We start from the raw sequence: 26,951 nt of genomic DNA on the forward strand, positions 1-26,951 counted from the left end.
TGGAGTCTATGGCACGTGTGGAAATGAGCACACACATGAGCGAGGGCGAGCGGCATAATCCGCAGTGGGTTTTCCGCCCGGGTTGCGTAGTCTGCACATACCCTAATATTGATGGCTTTGCCTCATAAGAAGTGAGGGGGGGGGGGGCTGGGAAACAGCTTTTTGAGGACAGAAAGAGGCTTTTTTGCCTAATAAAACCTATTACAGAGTTTCTTAAAATCGCTTGTACTTGATTTCTGCAATAAACATTTAAATGACAGTTATACTCTAAATCACCAGGAAGGGATCTACTTACCTCCCTGGCACCAGCAATGATGCCCCAGGGAGGCGTGATTGATGAAGAGGTTTCCAGCCAGTGGTGACTATTTAGGAGCGGAGGACTGCCCCGATGCCTATATAGGAAAGATTTATAAAGTGCGTTTTCGTGCCTTAGAAGTAACTCTCATAGTGATTACTTATATGCCTGGAATCATTGCTCGGGCCGGTATAGTAATGTATTGATTTTATAGTGATTGGTTCTCTTTAACTGTTGAGCTACAGTTGCAGTCTGAAGCAATACACTGAATTGTATGCAGTGTTGTGGACTCTGGCGGTCACTTAATAGTTAATATCAATCTCTTAGAGCGCCAAAAAGTTGCAGTGTAGTCCTGGTCTAAAGCTTTTAGCAGGAACAGTGTATGCATACATGCAGGGGAAAAAAATTACAATGTTAAACACTGTGCCAAAGTGGTTACAGTAGAACGCCACAAACCACACGGTTAACTAGAGATAAGCAAATTTACATTACAAACGTAGTGAGTAGCTTTGTTTGCTCGGCAGTCGGCTTGTACTCAGGCTGCCTTTGATCTCTGTGCCGCTCCACCCTGGGTGCCTGGAAAAGCTGGATCCAGTCCTTTGAAACTGGGATCCAGCTTTTTGAGCCACCCGCGGAGGAGCGGTACGGAGATCAAAGGCAGCTGGAGTGTAAGCCGACTGCCGAGCAAACAAAGCTACTCACTATGTTTGTAATGTATTTCGCTCATCTGTACTCTTAGCCACATGTAATGTGAGAACCTGGTGGCAATAAACACTATCACTATGGTGTCTTTAAATACATTACGGTAATTTTTTTTTAGCTGTTGTATTTTATGTGTATAACATTTATATTATCATAAAAAAAAGTTTTCGAGCCAGCCAGGAGTCGAACCTAGAATCTTCTGATCCGTAGTCAGACGCGTTATCCATTGCGCCACTGGCCCTACTGGGGGACCTTCCAGACTAGTTGTATCTGCAGTACAAGCCCCTCGTATCACCATCTCGGCACTCATCTAGTGGTAGTGTGCAGCTGAATGGGTCCCATACACGCAGCGGATCCCCCCAGCCGCAGCACTGGCCCAGAGCATACATCACCTGCTTGGCGCCACGGCTGTGTGTGATGCTCCTCTCTCTCCCCATCAGCCAGCACTGATTGGCTGATGGGAAGGGAGGGGAGCTGGGATCGCCACACACAGCCGCGGCGCCGAACCGGTGATGTATGCTCGGGGCTGCGGGTGGGCAGCTGGGGGGTTAAAGGGGCCGGGTCCCATACACACAGCGGATCCACTGCGTGTATGGGACCCATTCAGCTTCACAGTACAGGATCCACAGCGGATTTAGCTGAAAACTAAAATCTGCTGTGGATCCGATACGTGTGAAGCTACCCTTAGTCAGTTTTATCGTAAAGTGCATTGCGTAAACATGAACACCCCCCCCAAAAAAAAAAAAAACAACAAACAAAAATTTAACATTTTATGGTGGATAAAAGCGCTATTACTAAGTACCCTTTTTTCCTGGAAAAAAAAATTGCCCTTTTTTTTATGGATATGTTATAATATACATCCTGGCATTTTTGAAATTCTATAAAACAGTATTTAATTTAGAAGTAAAAAAAACATATGCGAGCCAGCCAGGAGTCGAACCTAGAATCTTCTGATCCGTAGTCAGACGCGTTATCCATTGCGCCACTGGCCCTACTGGGAGACCCCAAGACTAGTTGTATCTGCAGTACAAGCCCCCGTATCACCATCTCAGCACTCATTGTTACACTTTTGGTTGTTGCCAAATTTTATTAATATATAGAAAGGCAAAAATATCAGTGCAAGTCTGCCCTCTGCCCTGAAGGATTTTCTGGGACTTTGTAGCAAACTAGGTTAGGCTGGGCTTGTTTCTTTTATGCAGTTAGGTCACCAGAGTATCTTACACCACATTGCAATGACTAGAATTTCCATGGGTATGTTATACTATCCTCCCTGAAATTTTTGAAATTCTATATTTAATTTAGAAGTAAAAAAAACATATGCGAGCCAGCCAGGAGTCGAACCTAGAATCTTCTGATCCGTAGTCAGACGCGTTATCCATTGCGCCACTGGCCCTACTGGTCGTGCTTTGAAAAGTTTGTTTCATAAAGCAAAGAAGGTAAAATCAGATTTGTCCTATTTGTCTGATATGATATGTCCCAGAGACATATTAAATGTTTTGATTGGTTGGGGTCTGAGTGTTCAGAGAGACCACGTGATAATGCCCCCCATATACTGCTCCCACTGGTCGCTTCTCTCATACTTATTGTTTACTGCTCTCGCTAATATAGAGCCCCTGTCTCGCACATATTGCCACCTGCAGCGACCTGATGACATCATTAGGAAGGTCATTGCGGGTAGGTAAGTAGAGTTTACGAGCCCTCTAGGGCCTCTCCACAGCCTTATTATTTAGCCTTTTAACTGCTGTGTTATTGATTGCTGCATTTAATTGGCTGAATGGCCGACATCAGCATGATCGCTGATGCCAACTGCTGTCTATACAGAAAGCTAAGCTCCTATACTTGCATCATGTCCCTGAGCATGCATCTAAACTACATGGAAGATGGGATGCAATAAGTGCCTGCTGGCTGCACAGTGCCCGTGCAGTGTGTTGACATTTTTAGTTTTTTAGAAAATAAAAATACTTTGGATCACCGTCATGTTTTGCTCTCTCATCTGTACATTTTATTGCTAGATGGGACAATTTCATCACTTTTTTTCTTTTCTTATGGAAAAAGGGCCATGTGGGGGTTGTAGTCTTGCAGCAGTGAGATCCACAGTGAGACCACTGCTGTAACCTCTGGTCTGGTGCAGCTTCTATAAATGTTACTGCTGTAACCTCTGGTCTGGTGCAGCTTCTATAAATGTTACTGCTGTAACCTCTGGTCTGGTGCAGCTTCTATAAATGTTACTGCTGTAACCTCTGGTCTGGTGCAGCTTCTATAAATGTTACTGCTGTAACCTCTGGTCTGGTGCAGCTTCTATAAATGTTACTGCTGTAACCTGTGGTCTGGTGCAGCTTCTATAAATGTTACTGCTGTAACCTGTGGTCTGGTGCAGCTTCTATAAATGTTACTGCTGTAACGTCTGGTCTGGTGCAGCTTCTATAAATGTTACTGCTGTAACCTCTGGTCTGGTGCAGCTTCTATAAATGTTACTGCTGTAACCTCTGGTCTGGTGCAGCTTCTATAAATGTTACTGCTGTAACCTGTGGTCTGGTGCAGCTTCTATAAATGTTACTGCTGTAACCTCTGGTCTGGTGCAGCTTCTATAAATGTTACTGCTGTAACCTCTGGTCTGGTTACTGCTATATGGTCCTTTTACACGGAACGATTGATAACGGTCGAATTCGAACGATAATCGTACGTGTAAACGCAGCGAACGATCAAACGACGAGCAAAAAATCGTTCATTTTGATCTTTCAACATGTTCTCAAATCATCGTTGATCGTTCGTAAAAAATTTGCAGATCGTTCAGTGTAAACATTCTTTCAACGATTTCACCTATGTGTGAGATAGGCTTAAGCGATCGCAAAACGATCGCATAATGATTTTTTTCCGTACGATGTATCGTTCCATCTAAACGCTGATCGTTATAAAAAAAACATTGTTCATTCAAAATCTTTAATCGTGCGATCGGGCGAATTATCGCTCCGTGTAAAAGTACCAATAAAGTACAATGATGGACAATATATTATTAACTACATGCAGGGATAATGGCTCTTGTATCTACTGAGGGATCAGCACTATTGTATAGAAAACTAAGCAGAAGAAAAATGTAGACGAGCCAGCCAGGAGTCGAACCTAGAATCTTCTGATCCGTAGTCAGACGCGTTATCCATTGCGCCACTGGCCCTCTATATGAAGTGCTGCAGAGTTTTGTTTCTCACAGTGAAGTTCATACTACAGGCTGAGCACTCTCTTTAGTTGCTTATTGTATACTATACAGCGCTATGGCTTCTGTCAGTGACAGATGGACATGTAATTATACTGTGAGAAATACATTATACTAATAAAGTTTAAAAAAAAAAATTACCGAGCCAGCCAGGAGTCGAACCTAGAATCTTCTGATCCGTAGTCAGACGCGTTATCCATTGCGCCACTGGCCCGTGCGTTCCAGTATTGTCCCCCTCTAGTGTTCTATTGGAACAGGACGTCACAGGTGACGATGCTGAAGCTTCCACGTGGTGCTGATGGTGGAAGTGACGTCAGGCGCGCCAGATTCGGAACCCGCGCTTTGCTGCTTGAGGTCCGGTCACCGCCAGGACTGATCCTCCGGTGTGGGGTGAGCGCTGTACACGGGTGTCACGTGATGAGGCTGTCAGCACTGAGCGCGAGTGTTATAGAGAGCCTGGTGTTTATTAGCTGCGTGCCTTGTGGGTGTCAGAGCCGCACAGTCTGAACTCTGCTGCGTCCTGTGAGGAGAGCGGAGAGCACGCTGGGAATGCTTAGTACAGTGTACAGACCGTGCGGCCTGCGGCCGGGGGTTATACTTACTAACAGGGTCCTGGCGTGTGCCGCATCATAGAGCGCTGCGGGTATAAGAGAATATCGGCGTGTCCTCATCTCTCCCAAGGATCGATAACCCGAACTGGTATGGCGGCTGCAATGTGATCAGCGACCCTGCCTGCCCGGTGTCCTGACCGCTCATCCTGCAGACCACCAGCTAGTCACCGACCACCCACCCCCTGTGCAGACCACCAGCTAGTCACCGACCACCCACCCCCTGTGCAGACCACCAGCTAGTCACCGACCACCCACCCCCTGTGCAGACCACCAGCTAGTCACCGACCACCCACCCCCTGTCCTGACCCCTCATCCTGCAGACCACCAGCTAATCACCGACCACCCATCCCCTGTCCTGACCCCTCATCCTGCAGACCACCAGCTAATCACCGACCACCCACCCCCTGTCCTGACCGCTCATCCTGCAGACCACCAGCTAGTCACCGACCACCCACCCCCTGTGCAGACCACCAGCTAGTCACCGACCACCCACCCCCTGTGCAGACCACCAGCTAGTCACCGACCACCCACCCCATCCTGACCGCTCATCCTACAGACCACCAGCTAGTCACTGACCACCCACCCCCTGTCCTGACCCCTCATCCTGCAGACCACCAGCTAATCACCGACCACCCACCCCCTGTTCTGACCGCTCATCCTGCAGACCACCAGCTAGTCACCGACCACCCACCCCCTGTGCAGACCACCAGCTAGTCACCGACCACCCACCCCCTGTGCAGACCACCAGCTAGTCACCGACCACCAGCTAGTCACCGACCACCCACCCCATCCTGACCGCTCATCCTGCAGACCACCAGCTAGTCACTGACCACCCAACCCCGGTCCTGACCCCTCATCCTGCAGACCACCAGCTAATCACCGACCACCCACCCCCTGTCCTGACCTCTCATCCTGTAGACCACCAGCTAGTCACCGACCACCCACCTCCTGTGCAGACCACCAGCTAGTCACTGACCACCCACCCCCTGTGCAGTCCACCAGCTAGTCACCGACCACCCACCCCCTGTTCTGAACCCTTATCCTGCAGTGCTGAGCGCAGACCAACAGCTAGTCACTGACCACCCACCCCCTGTCCTGACCGCTCATCCTGCAGACCACCAGCTAGTCACTGACCACCCACCCCCTGTCCTGACCCCTCATCCTGCAGACCACTAGCTAGTCACCGACCACCCACCCTCTGTCCTGAATCTCATCCTGCAGACCACCACCCACCCCCTGTGCAGACCACCAGCTAGTCACTGACCACCCACCCCCTGTGCAGACCACCAGCTAGTCACCGACCACCCACCCCCTGTCCTGACCCCTCATCCTGCAGACCACCAGCTAGTCACTGACCACCCACCCCCTGTGCAGACCACCAGCTAGTCACTGACCACCCACCCCCTGTGCAGACCACCAGCTAGTCACCGACCACCCACCCCCTGTCCTGACCCCTCATCCTGCAGACCACCAGCTAGTCACTGACCACCCACCCCCTGTGCAGACCACCAGCTAGTCACTGACCACCCACCCCCTGTGCAGACCACCAGCTAGTCACTGACCACCCTCCCCCTGTCCTGACCGCTCTTCCTGCAGTGCTGAGCGCAGACCACCAGCTAGTCACTGACCACCCACCGCCTGTCCGGAACCCTTATCCTGCGGTGCTGAGCGAAGACCACCAGCTAGTCACTGACCACCCACCCCCTGTCCTGACCGCTCATCCTGCAGTGCTGAGCGCAGACCACCAGCTAGTCACTGACCACCCACCCCCTGTCCTGACCCCTCATCCTGCAGTGCTGAGCGCAGACCACCAGCTAGTTACTGACCACCCACCCCCTGTCCTGACCCCTCATCCTGCAGTGCTGAGCGCAGACCACCAGCTAGTTACTGACCACCCACCGCCTGTCCTGAACCCTTATCCTGCGGTGCTGAGCGAAGACCACCAGCTAGTCACTGACTCCTCATCCTGCAGTGCTGAATACAGACCACCAGCTAGTCACTGACCACCCATCCCTTGTCCAAACCCTTCATCCTGCAGACCACCAGCTAGTCACTGACCACCCACCCCCTGTCCTGACCCCTCATCCTGCAGTGCTGAGCGCAGACCACCAGCTAGTCACTGACCACCCACCGCCTGTCCGGAACCCTTATCCTGCTGTGCTGAGCGAAGACCACCAGCTAGTCACTGACCACCCACCCCCTGTCCTGACCGCTCATCCTGCAGTGCTGAGCGCAGACCACCAGCTAGTCACTGACTCCTCATCCTGCAGTGCTGAATACAGACCACCAGCTAGTCACTGACCACCCATCCCTTGTCCTAACCCTTCATCCTGCAGACCACCAGCTAGTCACTGACCACCCACCCCCTGTCCTGACCGCTCATCCTGCAGACCACCAGCTAGTCACCGACCACCCACCCCCTGTCCTGACCCTTCATCCTGCATTTTTCTCTTGACCCCAGTACAACTCCCAGCATGTCTTGGCAGCCTTGTCAGGTTATGCTGGGAGTTGTAGTTTTCTATAGAGCCACAGGTTGATGTAGCGCTCCCTGCGTCGTCCTCTGGTATTACGTAGCTATTCTCCCATGGGAGCCAATGTACCTTGGTATAAAAGTTGAGCTTATACAGGCATGAAGTCAGCTAAATAAATATGAAGGGATGGGGGATTAGGATTCCTCACATATACAGCCCTGTTCACATCTGCTGTGTGGCTTCTATATATGACAGGACACAGCACTGTCCCAGATCCGTCACTTGCTTGGATCCTACGATGCCTGATGGGACCTCACGGAGCTACAGTGTGGTCTGTCAACTTATGTGGAGGTATCTGATGCCAGGATATGTGAGCATTAGGGGTTAAAATACCAGGATTTCCATGAAGCCCAAAACTGAAGTCCCTTTCACTAGAAGAATGGAATTAGCTGTACATTTATCTCTGACCTGACATGGGGGATGCATTCCGCTATTGGGCCGTGTCCTGTACGCAGCCCTAATACCTGTACATAGGGCAGTATTCCCATCGCACATATCGCTGGTGTATCAATAAGATATATGATCAGGAGTCTGACCCCTGCGGCCTATCACTATGCCATCAATGTTGGTTGCCAGTTCACAATCCACGCTGTATGGCCGGAATTTCCATTGAGGTCAACATGTGGATTATGAGTGCAGAACGTACATAGAATAGCTGCCGTGTGAATGTAACCTTATTGTATCTCCATCCAGAGACATACAGGCTCCATCTCTGTGGATCCTTTCTAGGTAATAACTACAGTACATCTCTCTTCTTCAGGATTTCTTCTACACCAACATGGACCAGAAAATATTGTCTCTGTCCGCCGAGAAGAAAACGGACGGACTTCAGTGTTACCTGCAGACTCTGAAGGACGCTGAGGTGAATGAAGAATACATACAGACAGCGTGGATTTCTTTCCTGTGTCCCTCTCTAAACATTGCCATAAACTGGGATTGTAGGCTGTACTTATATAGGGGGATTTATCAAACATGGTGTAAAGTGAAACTGGCTCAGTTGTCCCTAGCAACCAATCAGATTACACCTTTCATTTTCCAAAAAGTCTGTGAGAAATGAAAGGTGGAATCTGATTGGTTGCTAGGGGCAACTGAGCCAGTTTTACTTTACACCATGTTTGATTAATCTCCCCCATAGTCTCATGGGTTCTTGTGTTCAATGCATAGAACAATACATGTTTTTTTTTCCCGGACCCTATTATAATTTCTTTTAAATTGTTTTTAAAGGGGAGGTGTAATCAGAAGTGTACCATATACGTAAAGGAGAACAAATGTGCTGTTATTAGCAAAGAAGCATCAGCCTCACTTTACCAGTTTTCTTCTTTATGCATCTGATTTCTTCCCGGTTTCCTCTCTGTACTGTGAACCTGCGGTTGCCATGCAACAGTGCAAGACGATTTCCCACAATCCCCCTTGCTGTAGGGGAAGTGAAAACCAACTTCCAGTACTAATGGGACAGATCATGTGATGAGTGACCCAAGAAAGTGGATACCCAACAGATAAAGATACAAAACATCAATTTTAAGCAATGCTTGTGCATTGGAAATATGTTTGTTTTTACATAATGTATATCGGTATAGACCTAGTCTCCTTTGTGACACCACCCCTTTAGGTGTAAAGCAAGTGTCTATGGCCACTTTGATAACATAGGTATTTAATATATTAAAGTGACACTGTCGCCCCCTTTTTGCATTGTGACTTCTCTCCACATGTGTAAAGGGTAGATTTTGCATGTTCCAGTTAAAAGTTTTCATTTGGGGATTGCGCTACCTGGGCGAGGCTTCTCAACCAAAGCACCACTTAGCCCCACCTACAACGATGCAGTAGACCCCGCCCCTCTGTCACATCATAGCCGTCTAGACCCGCCCCTCTGTGACAGCCATTAGGACGGCCTGGCCTAAAGATCTAGGCCCCACCCCTTTTAGTTCGGCCCATACCAATGGCCGCCGAGGGTGCGGGGCGTATGCGTCGATGATGCCACTGAGGGGCAGGGCCTACAGTGATGTGGGAGGGCCTAAGTGTCGCTGCGGCCCTGAAGCCCCGCCCAGGTAGATCACTTTTAACTGAAACAAGCACCATGACTTATGATATAAAATAAGGTATGAAAACTGCTAAATTTACCCTTTACACCTGTGTAGAGAAGTCAGAAGGCAAAAAGGGGGTGACAGTGTCACTTTAAGCCTCATTAACATGTCAATAGTGCAGCCTGTAATTCCAGACCGCTCTACAGATGTGCATACCTAGTGGTCCGCAATTCACAGACCTCGGCATTGAAGACCGTAATCCGTGCCACAGTTGCGGGTCTGCACCTGTCCCTTTGCGGATCACGACCCTGTACACTCATATGGACGTATGAACGTGGCCATTGAAGTGTATTGGTCTGGCTACCGAATGAAGCCTTTAAAGATTATTTTGCAAAGAAACAAATGTTTCCAAAAGTATAGTTGTGACCTGTGTGTATTAGTGGGATAAACATTTCCCTAAAGAGTGTGCTTCTGGCATACATCTGGGCAGAGAGAGGTGTGCTTCACTGCTATCTAATACACCAAATAAAGGATATGCTACATTATTATTGGCATTATTAATGGCAAATGCATGAACAGCATATGTTTCTGCATACAGTTAAATGGTCACTTACTTCAAAATAGATCATAGAGGCATGTCAGAGGATTTATTGGTCCAGGTCTCAGTGCTTGGACCACTGCCGATCACTAAATATAGTCGGGAGACGTGCACGCTAAGTGTGTTCTCTTCAGGCTCAGAGATGAACTTCTATGGGACCACTTCCTGCCGTGCAGATAGAAGCAGCAATTGGCTGGGCGCTTCACCCCACTCATTCCAGAATTTCCAAAAATAAATTGTGTGTGTGTGTTGGGGGGTGGGAGGGGGTCTGAACACCTAGACCCCCGCTGATCAAATCTTCTGGCATGTCATGAATTGTCATCCTGCTGCGAGTATGTAAAAGGCAGCATCTGGTCGTCCCGCTCAGCCAATCAGTGGCTGTGGCGGGGCAGAAAGTGACAGTGAAGAGACTTGCGGCGGATACGTTGCGTGAACCCTAAGACTTATTCACCTGGAGAGGTCCTGTCACATACGCTAAACATGGCCATTTATTTTCTTTTCTGTATAGTAATAAGCGGCAGACTGGACCACCACACATAACATAAGGTTTTTATCTTGTATTCCAGCTTGTAAACCTCATTACTAAATATGCAGTTAATGGAAAAGAATCTGGAGCGCTATTACGTGGGATTTTTAAAGGTTAGCATCCTTAATGTTTTATTTTCATTCATTCATAAACATGGCAGACAGATATGTAACAGAACGCTCATCTTCTCTATGCAGGCTCCCCGTGTTCTGAAGATGCATCGGTTTCTAGGAGAGTCGCTGTGTATAAGCACTGTATAGAACTTGTGGAGTCGGGAGATTTGCAGAGAGAGGTGGCCGCAGAGATTGTGGGCCTGTTAATGCTGGAGGTAAATTAATTTCAGATACCTAAAAGAATCACTTCATAACCTATTTGTAGGCTTATTCTAGGGTCAGGATGCTGGATTTATGAGACTGTAGAAAGTTTCATTCTTCCATTCTTTCAAGTCTTCCATCTGGTGACATAAAGTGCATGGTTTTCAATAGAGGAGTGCAACCCGGACATGCTCGAGTCAGATGGATTGGCATTTGGATACCGGTGGCTAAAGAAGTTGGATGCAGCCCCTAGATACAGTCTATGGCCTATGACTGTATCCAAGTTTTCCGGGACTCCCAAGGAATGCTTCTAACTTCTTCATCTACTAGTTTTCAAATCCTGAACTATTGGATCTCTAGTTTTCAAGGATTGGAGACTGGTAGAACACTTCTGAGTGATCTTATATAGAGAAAACTAGTCCCATTATAGAAAAATACATGTCCAATGTATGTACTGAACAGACAATGTTATATTGCTCAGTGCTATATTATAGATTAGCGGATTAGTCTCAAAAACAACTGTAATCTCTTTCTCCTCACATAGGCACAACAGTGCTATAACTCAGGTTCAGACAGGAAATCGTCAGGCTATCTTTGTATCATTTGTCAACAGCCAATTGCAGCAATAGTTGTGCAAACAAAGCATTAGGGGTTGCAAGTAGTAGTGTGACGTGCTGTCTATGTAGTTTTCTTGGCTATATTCTCATTTTCTGTGCATTTTACATTTCAGGTCCATCAGCTGCCTGCCCCTGCTCTTCTGGAATTGGCTAATCTGTTTCTTGATGCAGTGAAAGCTGGAAATCTGTCAAATGGAAAATCATTGGAATTGTTCCCCAATGTGCTCAAAGCTCTGTCATCAAAAGAAACCTTAGTCTATGGCAATGGTAATATAATGAACTCTGTACCAGTAATGGCTAATTAAAGCAAATCTGTACCAGCATGTAGCCACCCCAAACCACCAGAACCATGTTGTACACGTCCTCACGCTGCATCAGGTTCGGGAGTTGGCCTTTCTAATGGTATTTAGGAGAAAAAGTATTTCTGCAGCAGGTGAGGAGTCAATGTGGCATGGCCTAGAGCATCTGTGCCCTAGGCATTTAGCTTCTCTCCCCCTGTCTGTTCTCTTTTTCAGCACGCCCCTGGGCTGGATAGATGCAAGAGGCATTGCATGCCTAGGGCACAGATGATCTAGGCCACGCCACATTGACGCCGCAGAAATAAAACTACTTTTTCTCAAAAATACCGGCAACCAGAGAAAGGCCAACCCAGCTACCTGCTGGTACAGATTTGCTTTAAAGGAGTTGACCAGCGAAAATCTTTTTCTTTCAAATCGTCTGGTGTCAGAAAGTTATATACATTTTTAATTTACTTCTATTAAAAATTCTCAAGTCTTCCCATACTCATTAGCTACTGAATGTCCTGCAGGAAATGTTTTATTTTCAGTTTGACACTGTGCTCTCTGCTGACATCTCTGGCCGAGACAGGAACTGTCAAGAGCAGGAGAGGTTTTCTATGGGGCTTCCTAAAAAAGAGACAGAGTTCCTGTCTCGGCCAGAGGTGTCAGCAAAGAGCACTGTGTCAGACTGAAAATATAACAAAATTTCCTGCAGGACATACAGCAGCTAAAATATATTGGAAGACTTGAGAATTTTTAATAGAAGTAAATTACAAATCTGTATAACTTTCTGACACCAGTTCATTTTAAAGAAAAAGATTTTTGCTGGACAACCCCTTTAAGGAACATGCTACTAATTGATGTATTCAGATATTTAGTTTGATGTACTAAGAATAGTGTCCTGTGAAAATGATTGTGATTCAGATCCCAATGATAAAACATACTGTGCATATAACTATTTTTTTGCAGCATGCTTGGATGCAGTGTATCTGACTGTATTCCTGCAGCGCTGTAGACATAGTCTTATTAAAAATAATTTATAATGGCTTCTATGCCAACTTATAGGGCCAAACTTTACTGCTGTATGACTCTGATTTCGTACAGGAAAAAAATCATGGCATACTTGGATGGTGTTTAATGGAGATTTTCTCTCTCACCTTGCAGAAAGATCACTTATAAAATGGCGCTGTACAACATAGAATTCCCATAGCACTGTGCTGTTTTCTATGATTCTTTTTGGGAAGTTTTCATAGTTTAATGCATATTACACAGTTCAGAAAAGTGATTAATGCAACAAAGAATATGTGTACAGGCTACATTTAATTGTTTGAGCTTGAATAAATGAATATGACATTATCATGTTAATGTCTCTGTGCCAAGAGGCATTGTGTTTTCTGTAATTTAATTCAATACATGTAACTAATGTTGAGGTCACTATACAGTTTGGGAACCAGGTGTTCTTTTTCATCCCTTAACTCTCTTTATGTACTTGACGGAACTTATGATATGCTTTTATTTTGCTCCAAGGTGAGTTAACAGGAGAAGAATGCAAGAAGCAGATTATAAACAGCCTGTGTTCCAGCAGGTATGGGGCATTTTCATTGGTTTTGTTTGAAAGTGAGAAACTTGGATTAAGATTTTCCATTAAAATATTACTGTCCTTCACTTTAACTTTTGACATGTTCTCAGACATGTCAAAACTTACTGATCTCATGGAGATCAAAGGAGTGTGTGGGAGTGCCAGCAGAACACCCCACTTAGGACATGTAAGTTACATATCTGAGAATGTGTCAAAATGAAAGCAAATGACTGTAATGCTTTAAAGGAAGACGGATCTGTTTCCTTCTTTTTCTGTTTTCCAGGTGACCACATAAACAACAATTAAAGTAGCTATAGAGATTTTCAGACTTTCCTATACTCCGTGATATTATATTTGTCCAGGTACAATATGCAGATATATAGAAGCAGCTGCTTTATCCCCATAAACCTACAATCCTAAACCAGCACAAATAATATAGGGAAATTGGTTGCTGCTTTTTCTATAACCTTGAATAGAGAGAGCTATGCACTATGCAGAAGTGTCACCAGGCTGGGCAGGACTTGGGGGAATCCTGTTCTTAGAGTATGTATTGTATTGGTCACACAGTTTAGCTATGCCATAGATTCATTGCATAGCAGTGACTAAAAATGGAAAAAAAAAATCTGCGTAATGACTGAGTTTTCTAATCGCAGTTAATATGCATCGGTTCTACTGTGTTGTGGATTTTCTTTCTACAAAACTTCACATGCATTGAATAAAGTAAATTTCCGGCCTTTTGACTGCACAAACACTGGAAATAAAGGTACACTGATTTTTGAGCCCCATCTCAGTGCCTTGGAAAGCTGTGTGTCAGCTGACTGACTCCCTTTAAAGCTGCCCATAGTCTTTAGATAGCTGACAGTTGCCTCGTACATAAACAAGCTTTGCATGGCGGTGAAGATGTCATTTTATAAATAATGCTAAAAACTTTCCTGGAAACAGATATACAGGAGAGGGTATTTTGTTTTTACCAACTTGACAGATTAGGATCTGAGAATGTAAAGGTCTGTTTTTAATGTACTGTTGTTCCATTATTCTTTCTTTCTTTTTCAGATGGGACCCAAAATGTGTCATTTTTCTTACCTCAATGTTTAGGTAAGATGGCTTATACAATTTACGTAAGCAGATACAATGAAACGTTCAACAATTTCACAGCAGGAGACGTGATGTTCTGGACACATGAAGTCAGCTGATTCTGCGTCCTGTGTTAGAACATAGCACTCCTAGCTGCAATGAAACTGGTCTGCCAAACAACAAGTAGACCTATCACTATAAGTAAATCTCCTTTGCAGGTAGTATAGGTTCTTCACATTCAGTTGAATTAGCAGAAATACTAGTTTAGTACAAAGACATAGAGAAGATGGTTGTTTTTTAAGGTCTGTCAAAATTCCTTGCTTCTTCCCAGCCCTGTATAATCTGAGACCTTGTGTTTGCTATGGATAAAGTGCCAGGACTATATCCTTACCAACCAGACTGGCAGACATGACAGATTTGTTCATCCTAAAGCTGGAATCGCATTGAGCTGCCAGTGGACTTGGATGGAGCGGCCCGGCTGTGGTCACACCATATCATTTTCCATCACAGATTTTTCTTTTCATTTAAATTAGATTTTTCTAAACATACAAATTGATGGTGAATCTTAGTACATTGCAGAGTGAGGGATACAGTTTTATACATTGCTCTGTTACTATTCAAGCAATAACTTGAACATAATGGTAGATGAGAAGGAAAGTAAAATTGTACAAGTAAGACCATGTTCACAATTGACTTGTGACTTCTGTTTTTAGTGGAAGCAACAAGCCACTGATCTGTCAAAAATCTGAAAAAATATTTTGTCTATGAAATATGATGGAATTTGTGACAAAGGGTTCAAGTCCAGTTTCTGACGCTGATGTGCTCTGAGTAGAACACAAGTTCTTTAGCATATTGTAGCCGAATGAGGGATACATCTCAGTCCTAGATTTACAATTTGACGTATTAGGAATTTTATAAATGTATTTCTTTTCAGAGATGTCATACTGAGTACAGAAGAACTTCAGTTTGTTGTGGAGAAAGTCATAAGACTGTTGTCTAAGGTAGACCTCCAAGAAATGCCTCCTCTGGTTTACCAGTTGCTGCTACTGTCTGCAAAGGTAAGGTTTTGCTTGCCTTTCTGGGTTCATTGGCTTTAAGTGACTAGACTTAGCATGGTCAGGTGCTATATTCTAAATGAAGATGGATTGTTTCTATTTTTATTTTGGCAGATCAGTAACAAATCTTTCCTATTTGTTACTGTTATCAGCTCTGTGTATTGTAAGAAGCCTTGAACCTGGGTCCATCACCTTTCCAGGACAGATTCTTATTCACTGTAAAGTTTTCAATCTAATACCAGAAAGCAGAGCTTTTAAAAAACGAAGAACTGATAGAAAACATATATTGGAGGTTGTATAACCTTCACTATGCTATTGTATACCCTTCACCAGCGTGCACGTTTTAAGGCAGCCTTAGGAATCCAACTAATTAAATGCAGCACGATCAAGTTCGGACGAGCATGCTCAAGATTCGCTCATCTCTACTTGCAATGTACTTTGTTTAGAATGAATTTAGTATGTTTGTGTTTATAAGTGTTGTCTGATGAGAAAACCTATTTTCAACTGTCTAATAAATGAACATATGCAGGTTAAGTTATTTTACTGCCTTTCTGTGCTATTTCATGCTTTTTTTCTGCTTTTAATGCATATTGTCTGTTTGGTCGTCTTTATTTACCCTACTTCCTGTCAGGTGTACATCCTGTAAGAGATTTCCTGTTCTTGTGTACACTCTAGTCAGGAATTCATCATACTCTCATCTCCCTCCTGCTACACCTTGTTGGCTGAATTCCTGGCTAAAGTGCACACAGGACCGGGAAGTAGGTCTAATGAAGAAAACTAGGCAGACAGTTTGTATTAAAAAGAGGAAGAAAGCATGAAAGATCACGGACAGGTAATAAAATAACTTTACTTAGGCTGGGTTTACATATATAGGTTTGCATCAGTTGCGTTTTTTTTTCTAAAAACTGACTACAACTGATGCCACAACTGATGCCAAAAATGCATTAGTTGTGATCAGTTTTTCTATCCTTCTTTTCATTAAAAACCATCAGTTGCCATCAGTTACCACAAGTTGCTCTGATCAGTTGACATTTTTTTCCCCAGTATGTTTTCCTGTCATTCTCAATGGAATTTGCGGAGGAGCGCACAGGGGGGCTATATACTAATTGGGGCGGCTCACAGGGGGCTATATACTACAAGGGGAGAGCGCACAGGGGGGCTATATGGGAGGGGAAGAGCACACAGGGGGGCTAATTGGGAGGGGGAGAGCGCACATGGGGGGCTATATACTACTCGGGGAGAACACACAGCGGGGCTATATAGTACTGGGAGAGAGCACACAGGGAAGCTAAATACTACTGGGGGAGCAACAGGCGGGCTATATACTACTGGAGGAGCAACAGGGGGGGGCTATATACTACTGGGAAAGCAACAGGGGGGGCTATAGGGGAGGGGGATTTCTGTATACTGTTTATTTCTGTATACTGTGCTACTCTTTGGCTGAATGCCGGATGCCAAAGCCGAACGGCATGCGTCCTGCCCGGCGCTCTATTTGTTTGAATGAGTGCGGCGTCGCATCACCGGAGCGGCGGTGCGTTAGGACGCTGCAAGACACGTCCTGACGGTCCGGCGATGCGGCGACCACTAGTTTACCGGCGCATATTTTGAACTGTCCCATTCAAAAGAATGGGATCAGTTCAGTGATGCGTTTCTCTCCGGCGCTTTTCTCCTGCGCCAGAGGGAAACGCCGCTGCACCGACGCATATATGTAAACCCGGCCTTACTCATATGTGTTTATTTATTAGACCGAGAAAAAAAAGAAAATAGGTTTCATCTTCCTCCTTTACAGCTTATTTAATTTCAACACAGGGCAGTAAGAAAAACATTCTAGAAGGCGTCATTAATGTTTTCAATGATCTCGACCACCAGTTGATGACAGAGGAAAAGAATGCAGAGTAAGTACAGCTAAGTACTAAAGTACTTTGTATCAGGGTTTGTATTTTTTTTACATGTTCTCTATATGAATAATTTATATGGTGAGACCACCCAAATGGGCACAAAAAAGGTGTTATATGGGAGTAGTGTACATAGCGTAAGTTAAAGTGTGTAATGTAGTAAACGTAGAAAACACAAATAATGGTGATAGAGCCCAACATCATGTCTTTTAAGGCAGCATGGCTCCCCATCTTGTTCTAAGTCCCCAGCATGACTACCCTTTTTCTGGTACCTGTGACATGCCGACCCCACAGAAACTGAGGGAGGGAATTTACTCTTCCTCTTCCTGGAGACTGTGAGGAATTTGCATTTACAGTAGTTTTGAGAACTGAATTAAAAACTGCATGTGTTATCCCAGATCCTTCACTTCATGCAGTATGGTAGTGTCATGGCTTGTATTTTATCTGTAGTTGATGCTAATCCATGGAAACTCATGGTGAACCAGTTTACCTTATATTTGTTGAGAACTCAAAGCAGCCACAGATACGGAACAGATACATTACAAATAAACTACAAGGATGCCACATACCGTACGTTTACTGCATATGGAAAACTCATTGTGTAAGAGCACCCTAATATGATGTTCTTTTAACAACTTTGCTTTGTCGAAGCCGCCATAATGCATGCACACACACTGCTGGAATGTCTGTACAGAGGATACATATCACGTGTCTCCAATATGGCTGCCACAGGGGACTTTTTTCTTTAATTATGATAAATGGCTACAACATCAAAAAAATCTGTTGTACAGAAGTAAATCTGATTAATGAAGTTAAAGTTAAATACATGTTCCATTCCTTTGAACTTCTAAAGACATATCATGTTCTCTCTCTCTGCCTTCTAAGACAAAAAAAACTAATTTAATAAGGATATTGTGAAATGTTTTCCATTTACTAAGTGCACCTAAAAGCAAGGACATTTTGGGAGGTGAAATATTTTTATCTTAATATTAATAGAAAGAATAAGTGCTTTGATTTGTCAGCCATTTTTCCCGGATGAATTTTCTGATTCTACTTGTACTTTAGTTCTTTAGATCTGATTGATTCAACTCTTCCTAAAGAACAACTTCGTCAAGTTGAGGGTACCATTATTTTGCACATTGTATTTGCTGTTAAATTTGATCAGGATTTAGGTCGAGAGCTAGTGAAGGTAAGCCGATAGTTAATTCAGCAGTTATGTTTTATATATGACATGAATATGCAATTATTTGGATTGTTGTTTACTGATATATAAAGGGTACCTGTTGTCCTTAGCCTGTGGCCATTGTTTTAAAGGAGAAGTCCTGTGAAAATTTTTATTAAAGTATTGTATTGTTTCCCAAAAGTTATACAAATCACCAATATACACTTACGGGAATAAAGATCCTTTTTCTCTGCACTTACTACTGCATCAAGGCTTCACTTCCTGAATAAAATGGTGATGTCACGACCCGACTCCCAGAGCTGTGCGGGCTGTGGCTGCTGGAGAGGATGATGGCAGAGGGATGCTCAGTGTCCCTCCAGTGCCCTGTGTCCCCCTGCCATCATCCTCTCCAGCAGCCACAGCCCGCACAGCTCTGGGAGTCGGGTCGTGACATCATCATTTTATCCAGGAAGTGAAGCCTTGATGCAGTGGTAAGAGCAGGGAAAAGGCCCTTTATAAGCATTTCCCATAATAAGTGTATATTGGTAGTTTTTATTACTTTAGTACAATACTTTACTTTCGCCAGACTTCCTGATGACGCTGTCCAGTCAGTGCTAGCAACGTCAGACTGTGTAGGAGCATGTATTTATTTATGCATTTCCATGAGAAATCACAAAAAAAAATCTAAAAAAAAAAATGCTTCGGTAGCTGCTGTCATGTGCAGAAGAGAAGTAGAGAACCTGGCTGTGTGCCTGGAAGCTTTATGCCCTAGATCATGGGTCTCAAACTCAATCTACCCGGGGGCCGCTGGATGCAAAGTCTGGGTGAGGCTGGGCCGCATCAGGTTTTCCACAAGAAGAAGGGGACTGGGGGGTGACACACGGGACTGGGGGGAGCTGGGGGGTGACACAGGGGACTGGGGGGAGGAGAGGGTGACACAGGGGACTGGGGGGAGCAGGGGGGTGACACAGGGGACTGGGGGGAGCAGGGGGTGACACAGGGGACTGGGGGTCTCTGAGAGGGGACTGGGGGTGACACAGGGGACTGGGGGGAGCTGGGGGGTGACACAGGGGACTGGGGGGAGGAGAGGGTGACACAGGGGACTGGGGGTCTCTGAGAGGGGACTGGGGGTGACAGAGGGGACTGGGGGGAGCAGGGGGTGACAGAGGGGACTGGGGGGAGGAGAGGATGACACAGGGGACTGGGGGGAGCAAGGGGGGTGACACAGGGGACTGGGGGGGGGGAAAGGGTGACACAGGGGACTGGGGGGAGCAGTGGGGGTGACACAGGGGACTGGGGGGGAAAGGGTGACACAGGGGACTGGGGGGAGCAGGGGGTGACAGAGGGGACTGGGGGTGACAGAGGGGACTGGGGGTCTCTGAGAGGGGACTGGGGGTGACACAGGGGACTGGGGGGAGCAGGGGGTGACACAGGGGACTGGGGGGGAAAGGGTGACACAGGGGACTGGGGGGGAGCAGGGGGGTGACACAGGGGACTGGGGGGAGCAGGGGGTGACACAGGGGACTGGGGTGACAGAGGGGACTGGGGGCCTCTGAGAGGGGACTGGGGGTCTCTGAGAGGGGACTGGGGGTGACACAGGGGACTGGGGGGAGCAGGGGGTGACACAGGGGACTGGGGGTGACACAGGGGACTGGGGGAGACAGGTGACTGGGGGGAGCAGGGGGTGACAGAGGGGAGCTGGGGGGTGACAGGGGACTGGGGGGAGCAGAGGGTGACACAGGGGACTGGGGGGAGCAGGGGGTGACACAGGGAACTGGGGGTCTCTGAGAGGGGACTGGGGGTCTCTGAGAGGGGACTGGGGGTGACACAGGGGACTGGGAGAGCAGGGGGTGATGGGAGCTGGGGGTGACACAGGGGACTGGGGGGAGCTAGGGGGGTGATACAGGGGACTGGGGTGAGCTGGGGGGTGACACGGGACTGGGGGGAGCAAAGGGGTGACACGTGACTGGGGGGAGCAGGGGTGACAGAGGGGAGCTGGGGGGTGACACGGGACTGGGGGAAGCAGGGGGGTGACAATAGACTGGGGGGAGCAGGGGGTGACAGAGGGGAGCTGGGGGGTGACACAGGGGACTGGGGGGAGCAGGGGGTGACAGAGGGGAGCTGGGGGTGACAGAGGGGAGCTGGGGGGAGCAGGGGGGTGACACAGGGGACTGGGGGTGACAAAGGGGACTGGGGGTCTCTGAGAGGGGACTGGGGGGAGCAGGGGGTGACACAGGGGACTGGGGGTGACACAGGGGACTGGGAGTCTCTGAGAGGGGACTGGGGGGAGCTGAGAGGGGAGCTGGGCACACACCCCTCCTCCTCCTCTCACCCCCGGCACCGGCGCTCTCCTCTCAGCCGCACATGCAGCTCTTCGATCTCTGGAGGAGGAGGCCGCGGGGACTGCAGGGTGAGGTGATTGCATCGCTGCAAGTCCTGGGGCTGTAAAGCAGGATCGGGGGTCTGCACTGCATCCCCCGATCCTGCTGAACAACCCCAGGACACTAGGGGGCGGAGGCTCTGCTAGGCGGCTGTAGGCCCCTGCACCGCTCACCTGCCCCGCACCACCGCCGCCGCACACCTCCCCTCCCACCGCCGCCACCCACCTCTCCGTCGTCTTCGGGAGGCTGGCCGAACAGCTGCAGCCGTCCCTGATGCCGGCCCCCCTCTGTCGCGTCATCAGCTGCTCAGCCGCGATTGGCTGAGCATAAAGTTAAGCTCAGCCAATCGCGGCTGAGCAGCTGATGACGCAGCAGAGGGGGGCCGGCATCAGGGACGGCTGCAGCAGTTCGGCCGGCCTCCCGAAGACGAGCACAGTATCAGGGCCGCACTTACAGGAAAGCTACCTTTGAGGTGGGGGCCGCAAACCAGTGTCCCGAGGGCCGCAGTTGGCCCGCGGGCCGCGAGTTTGAGACCCCTGCCCTAGATGATCCACACGAACAGTAAAGTAACAGAGAAGTAAATCAAATTCCTCTTATCTCTCATCACCTCTGAAGCTCAGGCCAGCCGCCACTTTTGTAAATACCAGTGTACCTACGGCTGTATGTCCGCAGTGCTGCAGTGTAATCTCGCCTACCTCTTCAACAGCAACAGTCACAGCTCAGTGCTTAGTATAACCCTTTCCTTGCTGCTGTGTGGTACATAATATAGACACAAAGATAGTGTCATGTTAAACCTAATACTGTGCCCTGTATGGGCTTATGTTAATACCTGCTGACTGGTCCACTTCAGGTATGCATCTATTACCTTCTGTCAAACGAGATCTCCGATAATGATGTGTATGTTACATGTCTTCTTTTATAGGCTGGGCAGCAAGGAGACTCAAGCAAATTCTTATGTCCTTTCAGTGTTGCACTCTTGTTGTCTATATCCAGGATACAACGGTTCGAGAAACCGGTAATATAGCTATATTATTAGCCTATACTTTATAGTATAATGGAAAACTCTGTAGTATTTTCTCCCATTTAATGCCTCACATACAACAAGAAAAAGATCCCATTACGGATCAAAGAAATGCAGGGACAAACATAGATCAATATATCAAACAGAATTTTTTATTTAGACAATTCATATGAATAAAATACAATATATCACATTATCATGAAAAGAAAAAACACACAAAGGAATAAAACACGACCAAACAGATGAAAAAACATACAGGTGGTGAGGGGAGATATACACATATTTTATAGGATCATATATTGCACATGCTATTCAGGATATATGTAATTGAGGGAATGCAGGCAGCCTCCACTAGATGGCGCACTGAATGTAATTATATACAACACTAGATAATGTATAACCTGGCAGAAGCCCTGGAAAGTACGGGAGATACACAAATAAGTGTCTCCCACACAGAAAATAAACTAATGTCTAAAATTTATAAGTAATGGAGGATGGCTGCATTCAATATAGTCCCACTCACCCACTCACCCTACGCGCGTTTCGCGTGGCTTTATCAAGGGATGTGCCTGCCTATATAAATCATAATATTATTGTCTGATCTGCAATGTGTTCCCCATTAGTATATTTTCTTGATAATATTTTTCTTCATCGTCCAGGTATTTGATTATCTGAAAAGTACCATAGTGAAAGGTTTTAAAGACGTTCACTTTCAGCAAGGATCAAAGTTCCTATGTGATTTGGTACCACAGCCGACCTGTGTCTCAACAATGCTACATGAAATTGTTAAAAACAGGTATGGAAGTATATGAAGGTTGTTGTATGCTCCCTTTAATGTAATACTTCAGTAGTAATAGTACATAGAATATTGTTAATCTTTTTTAATTACTTACCTGCATGGAGGTACAGAGGTATACATACATCCCTGTATATTGATATACAAATTCCGGAAGCATTACACAGTGCCCATGAAAATCAATTGAGCGTCTGTGTCACGCTGTCTTTGGCCCTACTATATCACACCCATTTCATCTGATACTATGGGTTTAGCTAAACTTTAGTTGTTTAAAACAGACATATCATTCAAGAAAAAATAAAAATAATGAACCTTTAGATATAACTGAAAATAACATTTTCTGTCTCAGTGTGTTTGGTTGGGACCACGTTACCCAGGGGCTTGTCGAGCTTGGCTTCCTCTTAATGGATTCATTATCAAAACTGTCGGAGGCGACTGTAGGATCCCCAAATCAACAGGCCAGTCAGCTTGGATCCAAAATTTTACTAGAAACCTTCAAGGTGAAGTTTTTGTTATTCTTCCCCCCCCCCACCTTCAGTCTTCTTGTTAATGTAACAATGTGAAATTTTAACACTTGACTCATTGTAGGTTCATGAGCCGATAAGAAGTGTGATTTTGGAACAGGTTTTGAATCGTGTTATTACTAAGTCAACTTCTCCCACAAGTCACTTTATAGGTAAATTGTTTAGCGTTTAAGATTCTTATTTAAGTACACAGATAATAGTAAGCTCTTGAAGTACAAGGTCGGTTCTTATATAATAAACCCTTACACTATCTTTTGTAGATCTTCTCTCGGACATTGTATGCGCAACACCTCTTATAATGCAGAATTCATCCTCTAAACTGACTGCAACATTTGATCATCTCTTCCACTTGCCTTTCTCTACAGTTCAGGGTCTACTTAAAGCTTTACAGGTATAGATAAAAGACAAAATCCAACTTAACAATGGAAAACAAACTTATATCTTAGCAGGAAATATCCTGTGTGGTGGTTTGTGAACTCGGAGCACAGCCAAACCCTAAAATGTGTGACCCCTTTATATAGTGCTCTTTTGAGAGCACTTTGTCTGGGATAGTAAACAGAGGATTAGTTGGCCCTTAAAGGGGTATTCCCATTTGGAATAGTTTTGCCCTATACAGTGGTGCCTTGGATTACGAGCATAATTAGTTCCGGGACCGTGCTTGTAATTTAAATCCAATCTTAAACCAAAGCAAATTTACCCATAAGAAATCATAGAAATGCAGACAATTGGTTCCACAACCCAAAAATAATGATTTATTTTTCTGAATAACATGTAAAACAGATGAAACAAACATTCAGAAACAGCAGAATCTGTGATATTATAAGTTACTGTACAGTAATGGAGAGGATGGGAAACACAAGTGCTGACAGAGACTGCAGGGAACATGAAGGAATGAGCAGGGCAGATGTGGGCACATACATGCAGCACTTTCTGTCCGGGGAGAGAGGGGTTACAGCTATGGAGAGATTACCTCCACAGTCCTGTCCTCTGATGTAAGCCCCAGTCTGAAGTGGATCTGCTATGATTTGGAAGGTGAGGGAGACTTCCTGGGTCAGAGTACAGGGCTGTAGACCCCACTATGCAGACCATGCCCCTCCTCCACTCCGCCTCCCACCCAGTACAGAGAGCTCTTAAACCAAGTCACAATTTTGAAAAACTGTGAGCTCCTAAACCAAGTTACTCTTAAACCAAAGTACCACTGTACATCGTATCCACAGGATAAGGGCATAACTAACAGATTGCAAAGGTCTATTGATTCTGTACAGAGCTGCCGAAGAGAGACAAATGCAGCTTTCAACTGTCTTTGGCGGCTCCATAGAGAATAAATGGAGTGGTGGAGTGCATCTGTGGCCAGCAGCTTCATTCAGCAGGGATTTTGAGGTCCCTGTTCTTGAGATCATGGGGAGGCCCAGATGAGAACCCCCTGTGATCTTTTAGTTGTGCCCTTTCTTGTGGATAGGGTATAACTACTCCAGACAGGAATAGTATTACATTTAACAAAAGTTTTGCAGTAACAGAAGATTTCATTGGCTTCTGCTTTTTTTATTGCTTTGGGCAAAGTTTATAGCAAGTATATATAGACCCCATCTCCCGCAATGAACTGGAGAGAGACGTGCTCTGCCAAGTGCTTCTCCCGGTTTGTTCTAGCAACCATATGGGGTCTAAACACCGAAACCTTAACTGATCAAAACTTTTGACATGTCTTTATTATATGTCAGAAGTATTGTTATGTGACATTAACTCTTTAAACAGGACAGCATATTAAGGTAACAGTTCTGCTTAATAGTATTAATACGGTGAGATAGTGACACGTTACTGGATCTGGCACTAATTGGGGATGACACTAATTTAGAATCTGTGGCCATTACTGTTCCGTCTAAGCAACTTAAAGTTGTACCTTTACAAAACTTTTGAAATGTTTTAGTGATATGTCAAGATGTTTTGCAGTCTTTCTGCAAGTCTGTATACCACCTGCTCCGCCTTCTAAGGCAAGACAAGCAAGCTGTTTTTTTTTGTTTATTCCTCTCAGTGTATAAGTTTTTACCCGCAGTACAATATGGAATATGACTCTGACCAGACAAATGTGCATAAATTGTCACCTCTCCAGTGGAGATCCCAGTTCACAGACCCCTGCCCATGTATAATCTTACATGTTAGAAGAAAAATTTAAGGACAATTGGTACAGAAAATATCTTTTTGAAAATAATCTCTTTACTTTATAAAAACTTTATAAACATTATGGATCTGTCCCGCACTGATTTAGGTTTCTTTTTCTCTCTTTACAGCCAGTCCTAAAAATAAATGTATCTTTGAGGGACAATGTCATTCTTGTTCTAAGGAAGTCAATGTTTTCAAGGTATGATTGTTTTTTTAATGCAATAATCTAACCTTCTTATGTACTACTTCTTTACTCTGTATATTTACTTGGTCTTCATCTGTTTAATGTCCCACTATATGTTTTTTGCATTGTTAAGGTGGAGACATATGTAGTTTCGCCCTACAATGACAGTTTTCAAATTGACATTTTTGCCAATTTATTTTTTGGTTAGTCAACTAGATGCCCGGAAGTCCGCCGTTGCTGGTTTCCTCCTCTTGCTTAAGAATTTTAAGGTCCTAGGGAGCCTATCCTCTTCTCAGTGTAGCCAAGCAATTGGCGCAAGTCAGGTAACTTTATTTATATTGTTAATGTTTTCTTGCTTAATGGGTCATCATACACTACATGATCTATTGTAAACTTTGGCAGGTGCTGGTGGATGTCCATACTCGGTATAATTCAGCAGCAAATGAAGCTTTTTGTTTGGAAATACTAGGATGTCTGAGGAGATGCCTGAGTCAGCAGGAAGATATTAGGCAGATTCTTTATGAGGTAACTAATATTTCTGTTTTCCATTGTGGTTGGCTGATTTATTTATTGTTTTTGTAAAAAAAAAAAAAAAAAAACAGCTTTAGATCACGTTTTCTCACTCTTTCTCTTAGGGATTTTATGATGTTATTCGACGGAACTCCCAGCTAGCCAGACCCATCATGCATACACTTGTAGCTCAGGTAGGATATGGATCAAGAAGTTTGTGAATTGATAATCATGGAGGAAAGGGTGTTAACACTATTCTGTATAAGCAGGGTAACAGAGATTCTTATTTTCAGCTATGTATTGCATCAGGAGAAATAATTAGAATTAAAAGAAACCTATCACCAGATTCATGCTGCCCATGGTTTTACAGACACCACTATCATTATTCACTCTGAACAGCAGTGTCATTTGAGTAATCATAGTTGCATTATTGGCTGGGAATAGGGCTCTGAGTCATTGGGGTGGTCCATGGGCGCCGCGGCCTGTGATTGGCTGAGTGTGGCCTGTCAGCTGACCGGCCATTCTGAAGATAGAGAGCGCGGGACCCAGTGATGAAGACAGGACAAAGGAGAAGACCTGCAGGTAATGTATGATGCTGCAAGGACATCGGTAACAATGTCCTTGCAGCCCTCGCTCAACGATCATCGGGCTGTGGAATAGGCCCAGTAAACGAGCGGCGATCTAGCAGATCGCCGCTCGTTTACGTCGTTGATCGGGCCCTCCTCGACCCGTGGAATAGGACCCTTACCAATTTCTTTACCTATGATCTGTCAATTCAGGCCATTGACCACCCCGATGACTCTGAGCCCTATTCCCGGCTGATGATACATAGAAACATAGAAGATTGTCGGCAGAAAAAGACCACTGGGTCCATCTAGTCCGCCCTTTTAGTATTTTCTTCCTTATTAT

General features: G+C 45.5%; 1 protein-coding gene and 5 non-coding genes across 8 annotated transcripts in view; 1 reads left to right on the forward strand and 5 right to left on the reverse strand.

The window, feature by feature from the left end:
• Window positions 1–1,165: 1,165 nt before the first annotated feature.
• Window positions 1,166–1,238, reverse strand: TRNAR-ACG (transfer RNA arginine (anticodon ACG)). Its single transcript has one exon. It is a non-coding gene; the product is annotated as a tRNA-Arg (tRNA).
• Window positions 1,239–1,916: 678 nt separating this feature from the next.
• TRNAR-ACG (transfer RNA arginine (anticodon ACG)) lies at window positions 1,917–1,989 on the reverse strand. The gene has a single exon. It is a non-coding gene; the product is annotated as a tRNA-Arg (tRNA).
• Window positions 1,990–2,317: 328 nt separating this feature from the next.
• On the reverse strand, window positions 2,318–2,390 carry TRNAR-ACG (transfer RNA arginine (anticodon ACG)). Its single transcript has one exon. It is a non-coding gene; the product is annotated as a tRNA-Arg (tRNA).
• A 1,706-nt stretch (window positions 2,391–4,096) lies between these two features.
• Window positions 4,097–4,169, reverse strand: TRNAR-ACG (transfer RNA arginine (anticodon ACG)). The gene has a single exon. It is a non-coding gene; the product is annotated as a tRNA-Arg (tRNA).
• Window positions 4,170–4,349: 180 nt separating this feature from the next.
• TRNAR-ACG (transfer RNA arginine (anticodon ACG)) lies at window positions 4,350–4,422 on the reverse strand. The gene has a single exon. It is a non-coding gene; the product is annotated as a tRNA-Arg (tRNA).
• Window positions 4,423–4,515: 93 nt separating this feature from the next.
• FANCI (FA complementation group I) overlaps window positions 4,516–26,951 on the forward strand; it is a 44,045-nt gene continuing 21,609 nt past the window's right edge. For 2 of the 3 annotated variants that reach the window (XM_069984633.1, XM_069984652.1), the window contains exons 1-19: window positions 4,516–4,598; window positions 8,111–8,212; window positions 10,536–10,608; window positions 10,693–10,823; window positions 11,540–11,693; window positions 13,232–13,289; window positions 14,337–14,378; window positions 15,292–15,415; window positions 17,222–17,307; window positions 18,373–18,496; window positions 21,773–21,865; window positions 22,531–22,667; window positions 23,017–23,167; window positions 23,256–23,343; window positions 23,452–23,582; window positions 25,477–25,547; window positions 25,741–25,855; window positions 25,935–26,057; window positions 26,168–26,236. In XM_069984633.1, the coding sequence (XP_069840734.1) occupies window positions 8,129–8,212; window positions 10,536–10,608; window positions 10,693–10,823; window positions 11,540–11,693; window positions 13,232–13,289; window positions 14,337–14,378; window positions 15,292–15,415; window positions 17,222–17,307; window positions 18,373–18,496; window positions 21,773–21,865; window positions 22,531–22,667; window positions 23,017–23,167; window positions 23,256–23,343; window positions 23,452–23,582; window positions 25,477–25,547; window positions 25,741–25,855; window positions 25,935–26,057; window positions 26,168–26,236 (1,854 nt within the window). In that variant the 5' untranslated portion in view covers window positions 4,516–4,598; window positions 8,111–8,128. Of the gene's footprint in view, window positions 4,599–4,819; window positions 4,908–8,110; window positions 8,213–10,535; window positions 10,609–10,692; window positions 10,824–11,539; window positions 11,694–13,231; window positions 13,290–14,336; window positions 14,379–15,291; window positions 15,416–17,221; window positions 17,308–18,372; window positions 18,497–21,772; window positions 21,866–22,530; window positions 22,668–23,016; window positions 23,168–23,255; window positions 23,344–23,451; window positions 23,583–25,476; window positions 25,548–25,740; window positions 25,856–25,934; window positions 26,058–26,167; window positions 26,237–26,951 lie in introns of those variants that run through there. The other variant, XM_069984642.1, reaches the window with a different exon arrangement.

The sequence above is a fragment of the Dendropsophus ebraccatus genome, chromosome 1, assembly GCF_027789765.1.
Source record: "Dendropsophus ebraccatus isolate aDenEbr1 chromosome 1, aDenEbr1.pat, whole genome shotgun sequence".
NCBI classification, from domain to species: Eukaryota; Metazoa; Chordata; class Amphibia; order Anura; family Hylidae; genus Dendropsophus; species Dendropsophus ebraccatus.